This window comes from Prionailurus viverrinus, chromosome A2, assembly GCF_022837055.1.
Source record: "Prionailurus viverrinus isolate Anna chromosome A2, UM_Priviv_1.0, whole genome shotgun sequence".
Lineage (NCBI taxonomy): Eukaryota > Metazoa > Chordata > Mammalia > Carnivora > Felidae > Prionailurus > Prionailurus viverrinus.
Window position 1 is genome coordinate 20,643,400 of NC_062562.1, and position 15,663 is coordinate 20,659,062.

A 15,663-nucleotide genomic window follows, 5' to 3' on the forward strand; every position below is an offset into this window, starting at 1 on the left:
ATGCACCAGGAAACCAAAAATTTCATGTGACACCGGTACTGCAATGTTCGCTTTATTGCAATGATCTGTAATTGAACCCGCAATATCTCTGAAGTATGCCTGTACATGAAATGCTCAGAATAAGCAAATCCATACAAATAATGGTTGCACGGGCTAGAGAGTGACTATTAGTGGGTATAGGGTTTATTTTTGAGGCTATAAAAATGTTCTGGGGCAGCTGGGTGGCTGAGTCCATTAAGCCTCTGACTCTTTTTTTTTTTTTTTAATTTTTTTTTTTTAACATTTATTTATTTTTGAGACAGAGAGAGACAGAGCATGAACGGGGGAGGTTCAGAGAGAGGGGGAGACACAGAATCCGAAGAAGGCTCCAGGCTCTGAGCTGTCAGCACAGAGCCTGATGCGGAGCTCGAACTCACGGACTGTGAGATCGTGACCTGAGCGAAGTCGGATGCTCAACCGACTGAGCCACTCAGGCGCTCCAAGCCTCTGACTCTTGATTTCGGCTCAGGTCACAATCTCATGGTGGTGGGATTAAGCCCCTAGTTGGGCTCCGTGCTGAGTGTGGGGCCTGCTTGGGACTCTCTCTCTCCCTCTGCCCCTCCTCCCCTGCTCCTGCTTGCATGCACGCTCTCGGTCTCTCAAAAAAGAAAATAAACATTACAAAAAATGTTTGGGAATAAGACAGTATGATTGTATAACTCTATAAACAGACTAAAAATCATTGAATTAGTACTGTGAAATTAGAAAAAAATGAAAGAAGTATACCTGAATATAATTTGAGAGCCAAGCAGAACACATAATTTTATCTACAAAGTACTAAGAATCCCAGTGTCCAAACAAAGAAAGTTTAAGACTTCTGTCTAATGACTTTAAGTGACAAAAGCATTACACGTGGGCTTTTCCACAAAAATAAAATTTTATTAGAAACATTTGAATATAAATGTATAAAATAGTTTTATATATCTATATAAAAATGATATCAAATATATTTAGCATATTATAAAAACAGTTAATATACAACTTAAATATATTTTTAGAATATTTTACATATAAAAACGTAAAGTTCACCAAATGTTCTGGCTTTCTCTCTAATCCTCAGCTATTGCCATGCTTCATTTAACTCGGGCTTCTTTCCAAATTCAAGTAAAAGTTAACCTTTAAATTTACTCAGAACAGTCTCTTAGTATCAAAATCCTTTTGCTCATTTGCTTTTCTCCTTCTTTTCTTTCCCCTTTGGTTCCAATACATATATATATTTTTTTATTCTTAAGAAATGAGATCAATCACTAACTTTTCAAGAGCAAGAAGAAATGTGATGTTACCTACTTGTTGGAACTACCCATCCATGTGGAGGCCTACGGAAGAGTGACAAAAAAATGGGACAAAACATACAAGTACCCTGCTTCCACCAAATACCCTATGCCAGGGCACAGAAGGGATCTAAGAAGCCCTGGGTCCTATCCTTTAGTTTGTGTAATGTTTATTTAAAAAGAAATTTTTTTTAATGTTTATTTATTTTTGAAGGAGAGAGAGACAGAGAGTGAGCAGGGGAGGGGCAGAGAGAGAGGGAGACACAGAATCCAGAGCAGGCTCCAGGCTCTGAGCTGTCAGTATAGAGCCCAAAATGGGGCTCAAACTCACGAGCCACAAGATCATGACCTGAGCCAAAGTCAGATGCTTAACCGACTGAGCCACCCAAGCACCCCAGTTTGTGGCATGTTTAAACTGGTACACAGAGTAACTAACTTTCCCAAAACACCAACTAGAACAGGACAAACAACACGAGCCACACCTTCATAACTGCACTTTCCAGTCATCTCTCTGAAACCAACACCTCATGCGTATCACTCACCTGGTCTTTTGGCTTTTGGTCTGTGTTTAGGGGTTGCAGAGGATTCAGTCGGTCATTCCTTCCCCCAGCGACATCACCAGAGGACCATGTGGGAATCAGGTTTCTGGGGTGAGTGCTGGGCTTCGTGCCATCCTGCAGCTTCTCCTTCACTTGAGAAATACCACATTTACCTTCTAGCTCATTCTCCCGAACTAAGCCATCTTTCAGTGAGTCCCTCCTTTCTGAAGGTAGGATGTCAATATTCACTCTACTGATCGTGGCTAGTGATTCTGCAGTATTGCTCACGTCCAGCTTGGAGGTGTGGACTTTCAGACTTGCTGGTGACTTCAAGGGGCCAGTGACCATGGGTTTCTCCTGGGACAAATATTTGTCTTCACCCTGAGTGAAAATAGGCTTCTCATTTATTACAGCACTCCTCACACCCCATAAAATTAACTCAAAAGGAATGGCAGGTTCCTCAGAAGTTAAACATAGAATCATCACACAACCTGGGAATCTCACTCCTAGGTAAACATCTCGAAGAACTGAAAAGTAAGACTCAAACAGGTTATTTGCTCACCAGTGTTTAGAGCAGCGTTATTCACACTGGCCTAAAAGTGGAAACAACCTCAATGTCCATTAGCAGATGAATAAACAAAATATAATATACACATACAATGGAATATTATAAAGCCATTAAAAGGAGTGAAGTACTGACACATGCTATGACATGGGTGAACCTTGAAAACATGCTGAATGAAATAAGCAAGACACAAAAGGGCAATTATTGTATGATTAACTTATCTAGAACAGGTAAACTCCTAGAGACGGAAAGTAGATTAGAGGTTACCAGGGCCTGGGAACGGGAGGAATGGGAGACTATTGCTTAATGAGCACAGAGTTTGCTTGGAGCAATGAAAGGTTTTTGGAAGATAGTGGTGATGGTTGCACAACATTGTGAGTGTAGTTAAGGCCACTAAATTGTATGCTTAAAAATGGTTCAAAATGTCAAATTCTATGTCATAGATATTTCACAATAAAAGAAAATTTAAAAATTTAAAAATGAATCAGCAACCTAGATACAAGAGCTAAAATTATAAAACTCCTAGAAAAAAACATAGCCATATGTCATCATGAACTTGGATTTGGCACAGGATTCTTAGATAGGACACCAAAAGTACAAGCAACATAAGAAAAAAAAAAAAAAGATAAATTGGCTTTCATCAACATTAAAAACTTTTGTGTATAACTGGACATTATCAAGAAAGTAAAAAGCCAGGGCACCTGGGTGGCTCAGTCTGTTAAGCATCTGACTCTGGATTTTGGCTCAGGTCATGATCTCACAGTTTGTGAGTTCAAGCTCCATGTCTAGCTCTACACTGCCAGTGTGGAGCCTGCTTGGAATTCTCCCCTCTCCTCCCCTCCCTTTTCTCTCTCTCCCCCCTCTCTGCCCCTCCCCTGCTCATGTTCACTCTATCTCTCTTTCAAAACAAATAAATAAACTTAAAAAAAAAAAAAAGTAAAAAAGCCAAACTATATAGCATGGGAAGAAATATTCGTAAATCATATCTCTGATAAGGAGCTAGTGTCCAGAAAATAGAAAGAACTCTTAGACCTCAACAACAAAACTACAAAAAACTCAATTAAAAAACGGGCAAAGGGCTTAACAGACATTTCTTGAGGGAACAAATACAAATGGTCAAGAAGCTTATGGGAAGGGACTCTATGTCATTGGTCATCAGGGAAATGCAAACCCAGACTACACTCAGCATTTCACATCCACTAGGATGGCTAGAATGAGAAAAGTAGAAAGTCACAGGAGCTGCTGAGGTTGTGGAGAAACCAGAACTCTTGTGGACTGCTGGTAGGAAAGTAAAATGGTGCAACCACTTTGGAGAACAGCATTGTAGTACCTCAGAAAGTAAACACAGAATTACCACATGACCCAGCAATTTCATTCCTACGTATATATGCAAAAGAACTGAGAACAGAGACTCAAAGACTTGTACCCAAATGTTCATACCAATAGCCAAAAGGTGGAAACAATTCAATACCCACTAGTGAATGACTGGATAAGCAAACTGTGGTGCACACATATAACGGAGTATCACTCAGACATAAAAACTGATGAAGTGCTGACACATGCTACCTCAAAAACATCATGCTGAGTGAAAGAAGCCAGACGCGAAAAGTAACTTATTATATGGTTCCATTTATATGAAATACTTGGAGTAGGCAAATCCATAGAGACAGAAAACACATTGGTGGTTTCCAGGGACTGGATGGAACAGGGAATGAGGATGATTACTTAATGGTCTGGGGTTTCCTTCTGGGGTGATATGAAATGTTTTGGAACTAGATAGAGATGGGGGTTGCACAACATTGTGAATGTACTAAATGCAATTAATGGCTTACTTTAAAATGGTTAACTTGATGTTATGTAACTTGCTTTGAATACCTACTATTTTAATAGTTGCTAAAATACATACGCTTTAAAACGAAACATACCATTACATATGTCTTGGAGCCCTCAGAAGAGTGAGGCTGGAGGGGAAAGACTTTATGATTTGATTCAGCCTTTCCAGAAACCACTGCAGCAACAGGTTTCGATTTAGAGTCACCATTTTTAATATTATTTTTGGAGGTCTTTCTTTATGAGGAAGGAAAGAAAAAAATTATCATCAGTACAGTGAAGATTAAAGGTTTTTACATATATGGAGAAATGTGTGTATGTATTATAAGAACCATAGAACTACTCCATTTAGAGAGAATAGTCTTCCAAAAACCAGGCGGCAGCATTCTGCAAAACACCTGACCGGTACTTTTGTTTTTAATGTTTATTTATTTATTTTGAGAGACAGAGAGAGAGACAGAGAGAGAGAGAGAGAGAGAGAGAGAGAGAGAGGGAGGGAGACTGTGAGCAGGGGAGGGGCAGAGAGAGAGAGAGAGAGAGAGAGAGAGAGAGAGAGAGAGAGAATCCTAAGCAAGCTCCGTGCTGCCAGCTTACAGCCTGATGCAGGGGCTCAATCTCATGAAACATGAGGTCATGACCTGAGCCAAAATCCAGAGTTGGATGCTTAACCAGACTGAGCCACCCAGGCACCCCTGACCAGTACTCTTCAAAAACAATCAAGGTCATGAAAAACAAAGAAAGTGAGAAACTGTCACAGACACAAGGTGACTAAGGAGACAGGAGGACTAAATGTAGTATGATATCCTGGATTGGATCCTGGCAGAAAAAGGACATTAGTAGAAAAACTAGCGAAAGCCAAATAAAGTCTGGAGTTCAGTCAACAGTAAGGCACTGATGCCATTTATGGTATGTCAATGTTTACAACAGGAGAAACTGGGTGACGGGTATACATAAACTCTCTGTGCTCTCTCTGCAACTTGTCTGTAAATACAAGACTATTCCAAAATAAAAAATCTATGAGAAATTACCTTATGTACAGGAGAACCGGCATAATTTTCAAGTTTCATATGTTTGTGATTAAATCACAACTGCTTTGCCAAGTTTCAGAGTATGCTCAGCCTGGACTTGCAGAATAAAAGTGTAGAGGATTAATATCCCCAACTCTTTTAGTGTGACATTTCTACAACTGAGCTAACTAATAACCCTTTGGAGAATTCAATGGGAGGGTGAGACCAGTGCTGTGGAAGGCCAAAGGTCTGTTTGATGCCAAATTATAGACAATGTAAATAAAAAGATGGTCTTTCTTTATCCCCTGGGGCCTCTCTAGTATTGCTCTCAAATCTAACATGTCACAAGACACAGATCACGAAGCTCTTGTCCAGCCCTAACTCTTAGGTCCTGAAACAGCTGTTTAGTGAAGGTAACACCTGCCAAAGAAACTTTTCTCTTGAGAAATTTATATGAGTGAAGAGGGAAACTTACAAAAGCTCTCAAATTTGAGTGCTCATTCTTAAACATGACTATTATCTTAATGGCACATAATGTAAGAGGCTTCTTAGACAATCTCACTTTCATATGGTTTCTAAAATATATATTCTTTTGAAAGAATTGTAATTGATAGGTCTTGGAATCCTCTGAGGAATTTAAAGTCATTCTCTAAATGGTTCCTTATATTTCTGATTTTAGCAATTAAGTAAACCTCAACACATGCCATAATCACACGATTTTCCTTCATGTTTAAAAACAAAAAATCACCGGGGCACCTGGGTGGCTCAGCCCATGAAGCATCTGACTCTTGATTTCGGCTCAGGTCATGATCTCGAGGTTTGTGAGTTCAAGCCCCTCGTCGGGCTCTCTGCTGACAGTACAGATTCTCTCTCCCCCTCTCTCTCTGCCCTCACCGGCTCGTTCGCATGCACTCTCTCACTCTCACTCTCTCAAAATAAATAAATAAACTTAAGAAAATAATAAATAAAAATTTAAAAATCACCATAAATTCTAACATATGAAAATTATACAAGCTACCTTCTTTTACTCCGTCTATCTAGCCACCTATTTGCAAGGGAAGTATCTTACGCCTTTGTGGCCTCCAAAAACAAAGAGATTTGGCGCTTTATGTAAGGCTGCCTCAGGATGCTCCTCACAGAGGGTCTTTCTTCAGGCCTTTTGCTCAGCATTGTTCTTATTAGTTCTGCTAGTTCTGGACTATAGTCTTTCGGCATCGGCGGCAGCTACAAAGAGAAATGATATCACAATTACTACTACGATCTTGTGAAGCAAAGTCTGAAAGAAAAGGTAGAGGTTTCCCAATATTATTGGAAAAAATTACCCCCAGGAGCATCCGACTTCAGCTCAAGTCACGAACTCACGGTTTGTGAGTTCGAGCCCCACATACAGCTCTCTGCTGTCAGCACAGAGCCACTTTGGATTCTCTGTCCCCACTTTCTCTCTGCCCCTCCCCTACTCATTCATTTTTTTTCTCTCTCTCTCTCTCAAAACTAAACATTAAAAATAAATAAATAAAAATAAAAGTACCTGTGTGTGTATGTGCACGCCTAATAAAGACATGTATGTTTTCATAGACAGGAAAATGCTAGGAAGACTTCACACACAAGTGTTAGTAATGGTTATCTCCAGAGGATAGATGAGAATCGAAATAAATAAATATTTATTTAAATATAAAAATATTTAAAATTATTTAAAATTATTAATTAAATAAATAATTAAATTATTATTCAAAATTTAAAATTACAATTATTAAAATTACAATTATTAAAATTAAAATAAAATTAAAATTAATTTAAAAAATTAAAATAATATTTAAAATATTATTTAAAAATATTTAAAATTATTATTTAATAATAAAATTATTTAAAATTATTTAAATTAAAATATTTAAAATTATAATTTTATTTATAAAATAAAATTATTTATTATTTATTAATTTAAATAAATTAAAATTATTTATTTATTCAATATTTAAAATTATTTAATTGGCATAATATTAAAATCAGTGAGTGGGTTATAGCTTTAAAACTTAAGGGTGGGTACAGATGCCTCACACTAGAGAGGACAACCAGACTTACAGAACTAACATAGAAAGTTGGCCACTCTGGTGTCTATGTTACACACATTGCTTTCTGCAGTTCTTAACTGCTTACTTGTGATTGCAATAATCATCAAAGGAGCAACATGTTCAATGAGTAGACTCACTTTATTTTTATTTATTATTATTTTACATTGTTGCAAAGTGTCCTTCAACCACCAGCTACTGAGCAAGCTGGGAATAGAATGGGTACTTCTTGCCCAGAGTAGACTCATTTTAGGTGGGACTCATTTAACCCAAACTACTTATAAGATGCTACCAATATTCCCTCAGGGCACCTGCACATTCTGTGGTTATAAGGTAGAGGTTTTCAAAAAGCCAACTCTTCAGAACAATTAAGCCACCTTCACAAATTAATATTAAAAAATATTAATCCCCTCTGTTTCTTTTTTTTAAATATATATATTTGAGAGAGAGAGAGAGAGACAAAGTGTGAGTGGGGAAGGGGCAGACAGAGAGGGCAACAAAGAAGCCAAAGCAGGCTCCAGGCCCTGATCTGTCAGCACAGAGCCCAATGTGGGGCTTGAACTCATGAGCCATACGATCATGACCTGAGTCGAAGTTGGACACTCAACTGACTGAGCCACCCAGGCGCCCCTAATCCTGTCTGTTTCTAGTTCAACCTTCCCCATAGAAGGGACCTACCATTCTTACCTATCCAACTGACATCAATGATTACTCATTTTTGCCAATAGCTACTTACAAAGGTGCATTAAAGTAACTTTGCTCCAAATATTAAAACAATTAGTTCCAGAATATTCTTTACCTTTCCTTCAATAATCCGATAAACTAAAGAATTCATGTCTTTTGCATTGAAAGCATGCTTCAGGGTGGCCATTTCATAAACACAGCATCCCAGAGCCCAAACATCAGACTAGAAAAGAAAAACAGTAAACAGTTAAATGTCAGAATGCCTTACTTACATTTTACCTCTTAAAAAAACAAAAACAAAACCAGACATTTTCCTTGAGCCAATTCACAGATAATTCTTCTATCTGATGGGTTCTGAAGTTACGAATACTGTCCTAGAGACAAGGTGAACTGGCATATGCAGCCCAATCCTACCTTATAGTTGTAGGGTTTGTTCGAAAACAGTTCAGGGCTCATGTAATAAGGTGTGCCGATAAGAGTGCTGGCCATGTCACAGTGGTTCTCTAACACCCGGGCAATTCCCAAATCACCCACTTTGATGATGTTTGTTCTTGTCAGGAAGACATTTTGAGTTTTCAGATCTCGGTGAAGGATGTGTTTTTCATGTAAATACTGAGGACAGAAATAAAACTTCATTAAATATTAATATGCTGACCTACTTACTTATTCCTGTCTTCTTACATACCAGCAACAATTGCATGAGTTAAATAATCTCAGTTATCTACATAACAAAACACTATTGTTTTACAAAATCTCTAAACAAAAAGTCTGATTCACAACTTTCCAAAGCAAGGAATTAAGTTCCATGCATAGTGTGCCCAATAATCTTCAAAATTGTTCCCAGTGCCTTGACAATGTTACCATTTAGCATTAAATGGTTCCAGTTAAAATACACTTACAAATTCCCACTGAAGGTAGAAAGACAACTTGTACAGAGTCAGATACACATTCCCTCACACTCATGAAATCTTCAGCTTAATAACATTTTCAAATATAACCAGATAACTCTTATTTAGAGAGAGTACCTTAGAATTTAAACAAGGTCAATCATTTCTGGACAAGTCTGCTCAGCTCCAGAGTAGTATTTCATAAACAGTCTCACTTTTGACTATGCGTATATTCAAACACAAACATATCTTGCATTTCTACTCACTCTGCCACAGCAAGGTTAAAGCCCAAATCCCCACAGTTTCGGCATATTAATTAACCCAACCACCTTGCGGTATGACATAGCTGACCAGCTGGTAACAGAAACGGTCATTCTTTGCTCTTTGTCGACTCGGGGCCCTTAAAATTGATTTTGCTATAAATATTAAGTGAATAGAGAACTGCATCCCCCGCAAACCGAAATCCATGTCTACCTCAACATAGACATCACTTATTCAGAAACACTCGAATGCTATGGCGAGAGGGACTGGGTCCACCTCATAAATGGATTTTTTTTTTAAATACATTTTTTTTTTTTCATGAAGCATTTTCCTAAAATCCACCTGCCCTCCGCCTGTCACCTTGGAGCAAATGGAATGCTGGGAGTCTGGACAGTACCTGCAGAGCCATGGCGATCTGAACAAACCACTCCACCACCTGACTCTCAGGCAGAAGCCGCCCCTTCTGTTCTTTGAGCTTTCGGTACAGATCACCTCCTTCGCAGAAGCCCATGACGATGTACAGCAGACCGTCCCCTCCCTCCCATGACTCCTTGTAGGTGACAATGTTAGGGTGCTTCAACTGAGACAGGAGCTGAGCTTCCTGTTCAGCAGCGCGCCGCTCTCGGCTAGAGGCGTTTCGGAGGTTCAGCTTTTTGATGACATACTACAGAGAAAACATATGATTTTACAGTGTGCATATAAGCATACAGTTTTATAGGTTTAAGAGTATTTAAGGGTTCTCCTGAATGTCCTCAAAACCAACCTCCCGGAGCCTATCAGATAACCTATTCATTTTGTTATTCACAAAGCGCAAAATTGGGAAAAAGATTTGCTATCACTTACTAATACTTTCAACAGGTTGGACTTATAACAGACTGGAGGGTCACAAAAAATTTATACTTCCCATCTGCATTTTATAATTTCATTAATGGATAAAAGAGGAGTCCATGTGAACATACAACTGGATCAATCGTAAAATCCGTGAGATTCCTTAACCTGTAAGTTTCCCCTACAAAAGTATATAATATATGGCTTGAAAATACAGCTGCAGACAGAACGGGTCCACAGATTGCATTAGATAATCAAAGGGATCCATGGCCTAATAAGGTTAAAAATCACTGATTCTCAACATTAAAAATTATTCCCATCAAAAAAAAAAATCAGGATCCTCTGACACCTAATACATTGCCCTTGACCAACTCATTATTCAACAAACACATATATAAATGTGCTTTGTAAAACATTAACTGCTGCTCACATGTGAGGGGCTATTATTACAACCAATACCCCATTCTGCACTCAAAAAAAAATCCAATGACCTCCCCCACCTCCCTGATTTCTGAACAAATCTCTTATGCCTGAACTTGTGTTCCAGGCAGAGCTACCAGCACCTGACACCAGGCAGAATAGTCTAGAGGGCCTTATACTTGAAGGGACATCTCCTTTCAGCTTGCCTGGGGCACTGTCCCTATCCTGGTGTCATTATTAATAGCACCTCCCTTTAGTTTCAGAACTGTCCCAGTTTGTATGATACATTATATGGTCACCCTACTTATAAACCACTTTAAAGAACTGGCTCATTATCCTGAGGGTCAGGGGATAAAGTGCTTTAAAGAAAGGAGTGGCAACATTAGTGTTAAGTTTTAGAAGGATCACGGAGATGGCAATGAAAATGATGGGTTCAAGAGTAAGCCATGTGGCAGGGAGGACCAGTGGAGGCCATGGCCACAACTCAGCTAAAGATAATGATGTCCTGGAATGGGGGAGGTGGGGGGTACCACTGGATAGAGAACAGGCCTGCTGGCTTAGTGGGCAGGTGAATGGTGGCGGTGGTGTGTGTCAAGAATGACTTCCGGGTATGGCCAGCTTGGGCAACTGGATGGCAAGTGGTACTACTCACTAAAATGGGGACCGTGAAAGGTTTGGCGGGAAAGTGATGAACTGAGTTTTAAGCGAGTCCAGTAGTCTCCAGGTCAGATGTATGGGGCCCTTCGTCCAAAGAGTAATCCTTGCCAGGCGCTGTATGAGATTCTAGGAATGAATGATCTCACGGAATTGTCAGAGTGGAGAGGGTGTGTAGATCAAGCACAACAATTAACACTATAAAGAACTACAGGCAGTTTGGGGCGCATATGACAGTACGGCCTGGCCTACTCTTGGTGGTATGGGGAGGTTTCGCTGAAGAAGGGACATCCGAAGTGAAGTCTCCTTTAGACCTCTCCGCGCCTAGCCTTTGAACAGCGGCCTCGGCATACCGCTGCCTGCCCTCCACCCCTGCCGGGCCCCAGCCCCGCCGACCTGCCTGCCGTCCCGCCGGTGCCTCACGAGCGTCACCTCCCCGTAGCTGCCCCTGCCCACGACCCGCAGGTAGCAGTAGGCGGCCAGGGGCATGTTCCCGGCGCCGGCCCAAAGCTGGGATGCGGCGGCAGCGGCGGCCAGGGTAGCGGGCCGCGGCGGGAGACCCCGCTCATGCCCGAGAAGCCGCGGTACTGGAGGCTGCGGAGACGGCCGGGCCCCGATGCGAGTACGGAAGCCGGGCCCACAGCGACGCCGCTGCCATAGCGATCCCAGCCAACGCAGCACCGCGCACGCTCCGGCGGCCCGGAAACATCCACCACAGAGCCGAAGCGCCAGGCAGCCAGAGCGGTTCCGCTATCCGGGAGGACCGCCATAGAGCCCAGGCTCAGGACGGCCAGAGCGACTCCTCTGGTCCTAGCGCGCGGACCTTGTGCTTCGGTTCCACCGCCGGGAACTTCCGGGTGCGAGCAACAATAAAAGCAGGGAAGTTTCCACCTACGTGATCTAAGTGCTTTGAAAGTATTGGTCCTTCTTTCTACAAATAATTTATCGACCGCCTACCGTGTGCCAGGCCGACAAAGTCCCTGCCCTCCTGAGATTCCCATTCTAATCGAGGATGACAGACTAGATTCTACAACTAACATTTGTTACGTTTGCTTTATCACACAATGGTTCAGGTATGCATCTAGCAATACATCTTATTTTTATGCATTTCAAAAGAAATTGAGGAGACCAGTACATTTCCCCCTAAACACTTAAGCTTGTACATTAAGAAATGCAAAGAACTCTCATAACCATCCAAGCCACTGCACTGTGATTTGGCCAAATTCTGGCATGGTTTTTAACAGCTTGAGGTAGTGTCTGTAGGAGGACCCTCCTTAAAAGGCCCGTGTGTGAAAGTTCAAAGCTGCCAAAAGAATTTATCTTTTGACCCAGCGGACACCTCCCTTCCCTTTCCTAGAGCATTTACCTAAAAGAGTTTACAATTGTGAATCTTTCCTATGTCCCTGTTAGATAGACACATGGGTATCTCCCGCAACCAAGAGCACCTTTCTCAAGGACCTATACTCCACCCCTTTGAAGTGTAAGGTTTGCCTACATCCAAGAACCAGTTTTTGCCGTTGGAGGCAATATCGCCCCTGTTGAGAATGGGTAATGTTAACAGAAATTCAACCCAGCAAATTTGAAGATCGAATTGACTCTATTAAGCAATTCGTGAATCAGGCAGCATCCTATATGGCAAGTAGAGAGATGCTCTAAGGAGTTGTTCAAAAGGGAAGGTTTTTACTCAAACTAAGGCAGCGCAAGGAAGTTATCTGAAAGAAAGGATTGTTTCAGGTCAGGACATAATTTTTTGTGAGGAAGGGAGTGGTGGAGTTTTTAATTATACAGATTATCTCACTTAGTGCTGATCAGGAAATTTCAGATTGACTGATAGAAGGTCACATTCTTGGGTTTGGTTGAAACTGTAATTAATTCTCGGTTTGCTCTTGGGGGCAGTGGAGGGGGCAAATGACTCCATCTGAGGCTTGTTGTCTCTTTTTTAATAATACTATTACCCCCAGAAAGTTAATTTATTATTTTCCCCAGTTAATCCCCACTTCCCCATTAGAGCCAAGTACATTAGCTCCTTTAATCCTTATATCAACCCTATGAGGCTGATACTTTTATCATCTTCATTTTACAGTTAAGGAAATTGAATCTCTGGGAAATTAAGAAACTCATGCTAATGGAGAGAATAAAATGGAGTCAGCATTGCTAAGAGGATTATTTAAAATTGGGGCACCTGGCTGGCTCAGTTGGAAGAGCATGCAGCTGTTCATCTTGGGGTCATAGGTTGGTGCCCCACACTGGGTGTAGATATTACTTAAATAAATTTTTAAAAAATAACTTAAACATTTTTTTAATAAATAAATAAATAAATAAATAAATAAATAAAGGAACCGGGAGGAAATAAAAAAGGAACCAGGAATTAAAAAAATGGAACCAGGAGGATGTTGAGGATGTGGAGCCTATACATGTCTTCTGTCTCAAATTCTTGGAATTTTTGCTGAATTCAGCTAAAAGCCAAGGCAGCTGCTACATGTGAAAATGGATATAAATGGACTTTCTGCCTAACACTAGCCCTAGCAAGCAATCACATATATGTTACTGTAACTATAGCTATACGCGTACAAGTTACATTTTGTTAAAAACAACTATGTATGTAAATCCTCTCTTCCTTCTTTAAAAACTCTTAATTCCTTTGTCTCTCCAGAGCATGCTTTCAATTTCAATCGAATCTCTGTCTCCTGGATTGCAATCCGTACAACCCCAAATAAACACACATATTTTATTTTGTAGCTTGCAACTTTCTCTTTCATTGGTCTATACTCACAACAACAGGCTGATGGCTTGCTCGCTCCTAAAACACCTGTAGTTACTTGGTCACACCTGCCCTTGAGAAAGCTTCCTGAAAAATGCCTCGGATTCCCTAGATGCCTTTCTTAGTCTTCTTCCATCCATCTTCCCCTTTGCCCCTCTGGTGAATCCTCTCCTTTCTTGGTTTCTAGAACTTTCCTGGTTCTCCTGTCTACTCTTGTTCTCTTTTGACTTCTCATGATCCCCTCAGGTTTGAGGCTCCCCCAGGGTCCTCTACTCTTCTCTCTGCCTTTTACCTTCTCCAACTTGCTCTTCATCAAATCTATCATTCACTCTACAGACATTTAGTATGAGCCTTCATGGTGCAAGACTAGTGCCCTGCCCTGGAGGCATGAAGGGAACAAGACAGACAAAGCCCTGCCCCTGTGGGACTTAGGGTTGAAGAGAGAGATACTTGCCAACTGAGGTCAGTGCCATACTGAAAGGTCACCAGGCCCAGGCTGCCCATCCAGGGGAGGTTGTCCTAAGCAATCATTGCTTGAACTGAAGTTTGAAGGAAAAAAATTTTCAGGCAAAGGGAGCGCCATATGCTAAGGTCCAGTGGACTTATTTTGTGACTTCACCTCCTTGCTGCAGTGGGAACTCTCTGAGCATTGGGCCAGCCCTGCCTGCTTCGAGACTCCAAACCCAGCAGTTGGCGTGGGGACGGCACACAGTAGATATGAGTGGATGAAATGGGGGCTGATGAATGAACAAGTGAAAAAGCACCTGCCTACACAGTCTGGGAAAAAGTCTCTATGATTGAAGCTGAAAGACCCTGGGGGCCCATGGCTGGGTGAGATGGAGGGGTCAGCAGGGGCCAGGCCACTCAGGACACAGAAGTGTATACGATGAGGACAGGTCTCAAGCAGATCCACATTTTTAAATGATGACTCTACTTGCTGCCAGAGAGTAGACTGTAGGAGTAGAGTGGAAATGGGGGGGGGGGGCAGCCATGTAGGTGAGAGATGAGGGTGGCTTGGACTCGGTGGTGACTGGGGACTTAGAAGTAAATGGATTAGAAAGATAGAGAGTCTGAGGTGAGGATGAGGGGTGGGGAGTCTAGGGAAGGAAGCCAGCCAGAATACCACCCAGCTCTCTGGCTTGGATGCCTGGATGGATGGCGGTGGCCTTCACTGGGGTGGACAACAAGAGAGGAAGACCAGGCTTGGTGGTGGAATACAGGAGGGGGAAAGAAAGTCATGAGTTCAGTTGGGATATATCAGGTGGAGGGGCTCTGAGCAAATCAGGCAGGCAGTTGGCTGTGTGGGTGGAGCTCAGAGCAGGTCTGAGGTGTCCTGTGTCCTATGTGTCATCCCTTTGCACCAGCAGCACAAACCCCCTCTCAAGCCCCCAGGCTCAATCCTCAGCAACCTCACCTGCTTTCCGTCCACCCATCTCCCACCTCCCACATCCACAGGGTGAGTCAACCTATCCTCTTCTTCTGTAACATGGGGAGAATCACAGCATCCATCATCCTCGGTACATGAGATAGGACACAAATGCTGAGAAGCGGGCCAGGTGCTAGTCGCTGTTCTCCTTCCCTTCTGGCCACATAAATGTATTTCTCAAACCTTCTAGGGACCAAGCTTGGTGCTGGTCATCTCCCAACAGTCCAGTCTTGATCTCACCACACCCCTGTGTAGACTATCTGTGGGGTTTTCCAAAAAGACTAGCCACTTCCAGGCCAGGCTGGTCCCAAACCACTTCTCAGCCTCCTTCCCTGCCCTCTTCATCAGGTCCTGCTTCCATCGGGTAGACAACTGCACCTCTCCCAAGCACGCGTCACACCTACCCATCTACTTTCCCTCCCTCT

General features: G+C 41.8%; 1 protein-coding gene across 6 annotated transcripts in view; it reads right to left on the minus strand.

The window, feature by feature from the left end:
* Window positions 1–11,741, minus strand: part of NEK4 (NIMA related kinase 4) — a 50,580-nt gene extending 38,839 nt beyond the window's left edge. For 3 of the 6 annotated variants that reach the window (XR_007149433.1, XM_047845714.1, XM_047845735.1), the window contains exons 1-7: window positions 11,448–11,741; window positions 9,547–9,813; window positions 8,416–8,613; window positions 8,117–8,224; window positions 6,321–6,475; window positions 4,340–4,481; window positions 1,853–2,230 (exon numbers count right to left, since the gene is read on the minus strand). Coding sequence is in view for 5 of the 6 variants with exons in the window: in XM_047845714.1 (XP_047701670.1) it covers window positions 1,853–2,230; window positions 4,340–4,481; window positions 6,321–6,475; window positions 8,117–8,224; window positions 8,416–8,613; window positions 9,547–9,813; window positions 11,448–11,540 (1,341 nt within the window). In the remaining variant the exon portion in view is untranslated. The remainder of the gene's footprint in view (window positions 1–1,852; window positions 2,231–4,339; window positions 4,482–6,320; window positions 6,476–8,116; window positions 8,225–8,415; window positions 8,614–9,546; window positions 9,814–11,447) is intronic. The other 3 variants (XM_047845722.1, XM_047845707.1, XM_047845743.1) reach the window with 2 other exon arrangements.
* Between the last annotated feature and the right edge of the window lie 3,922 nt (window positions 11,742–15,663).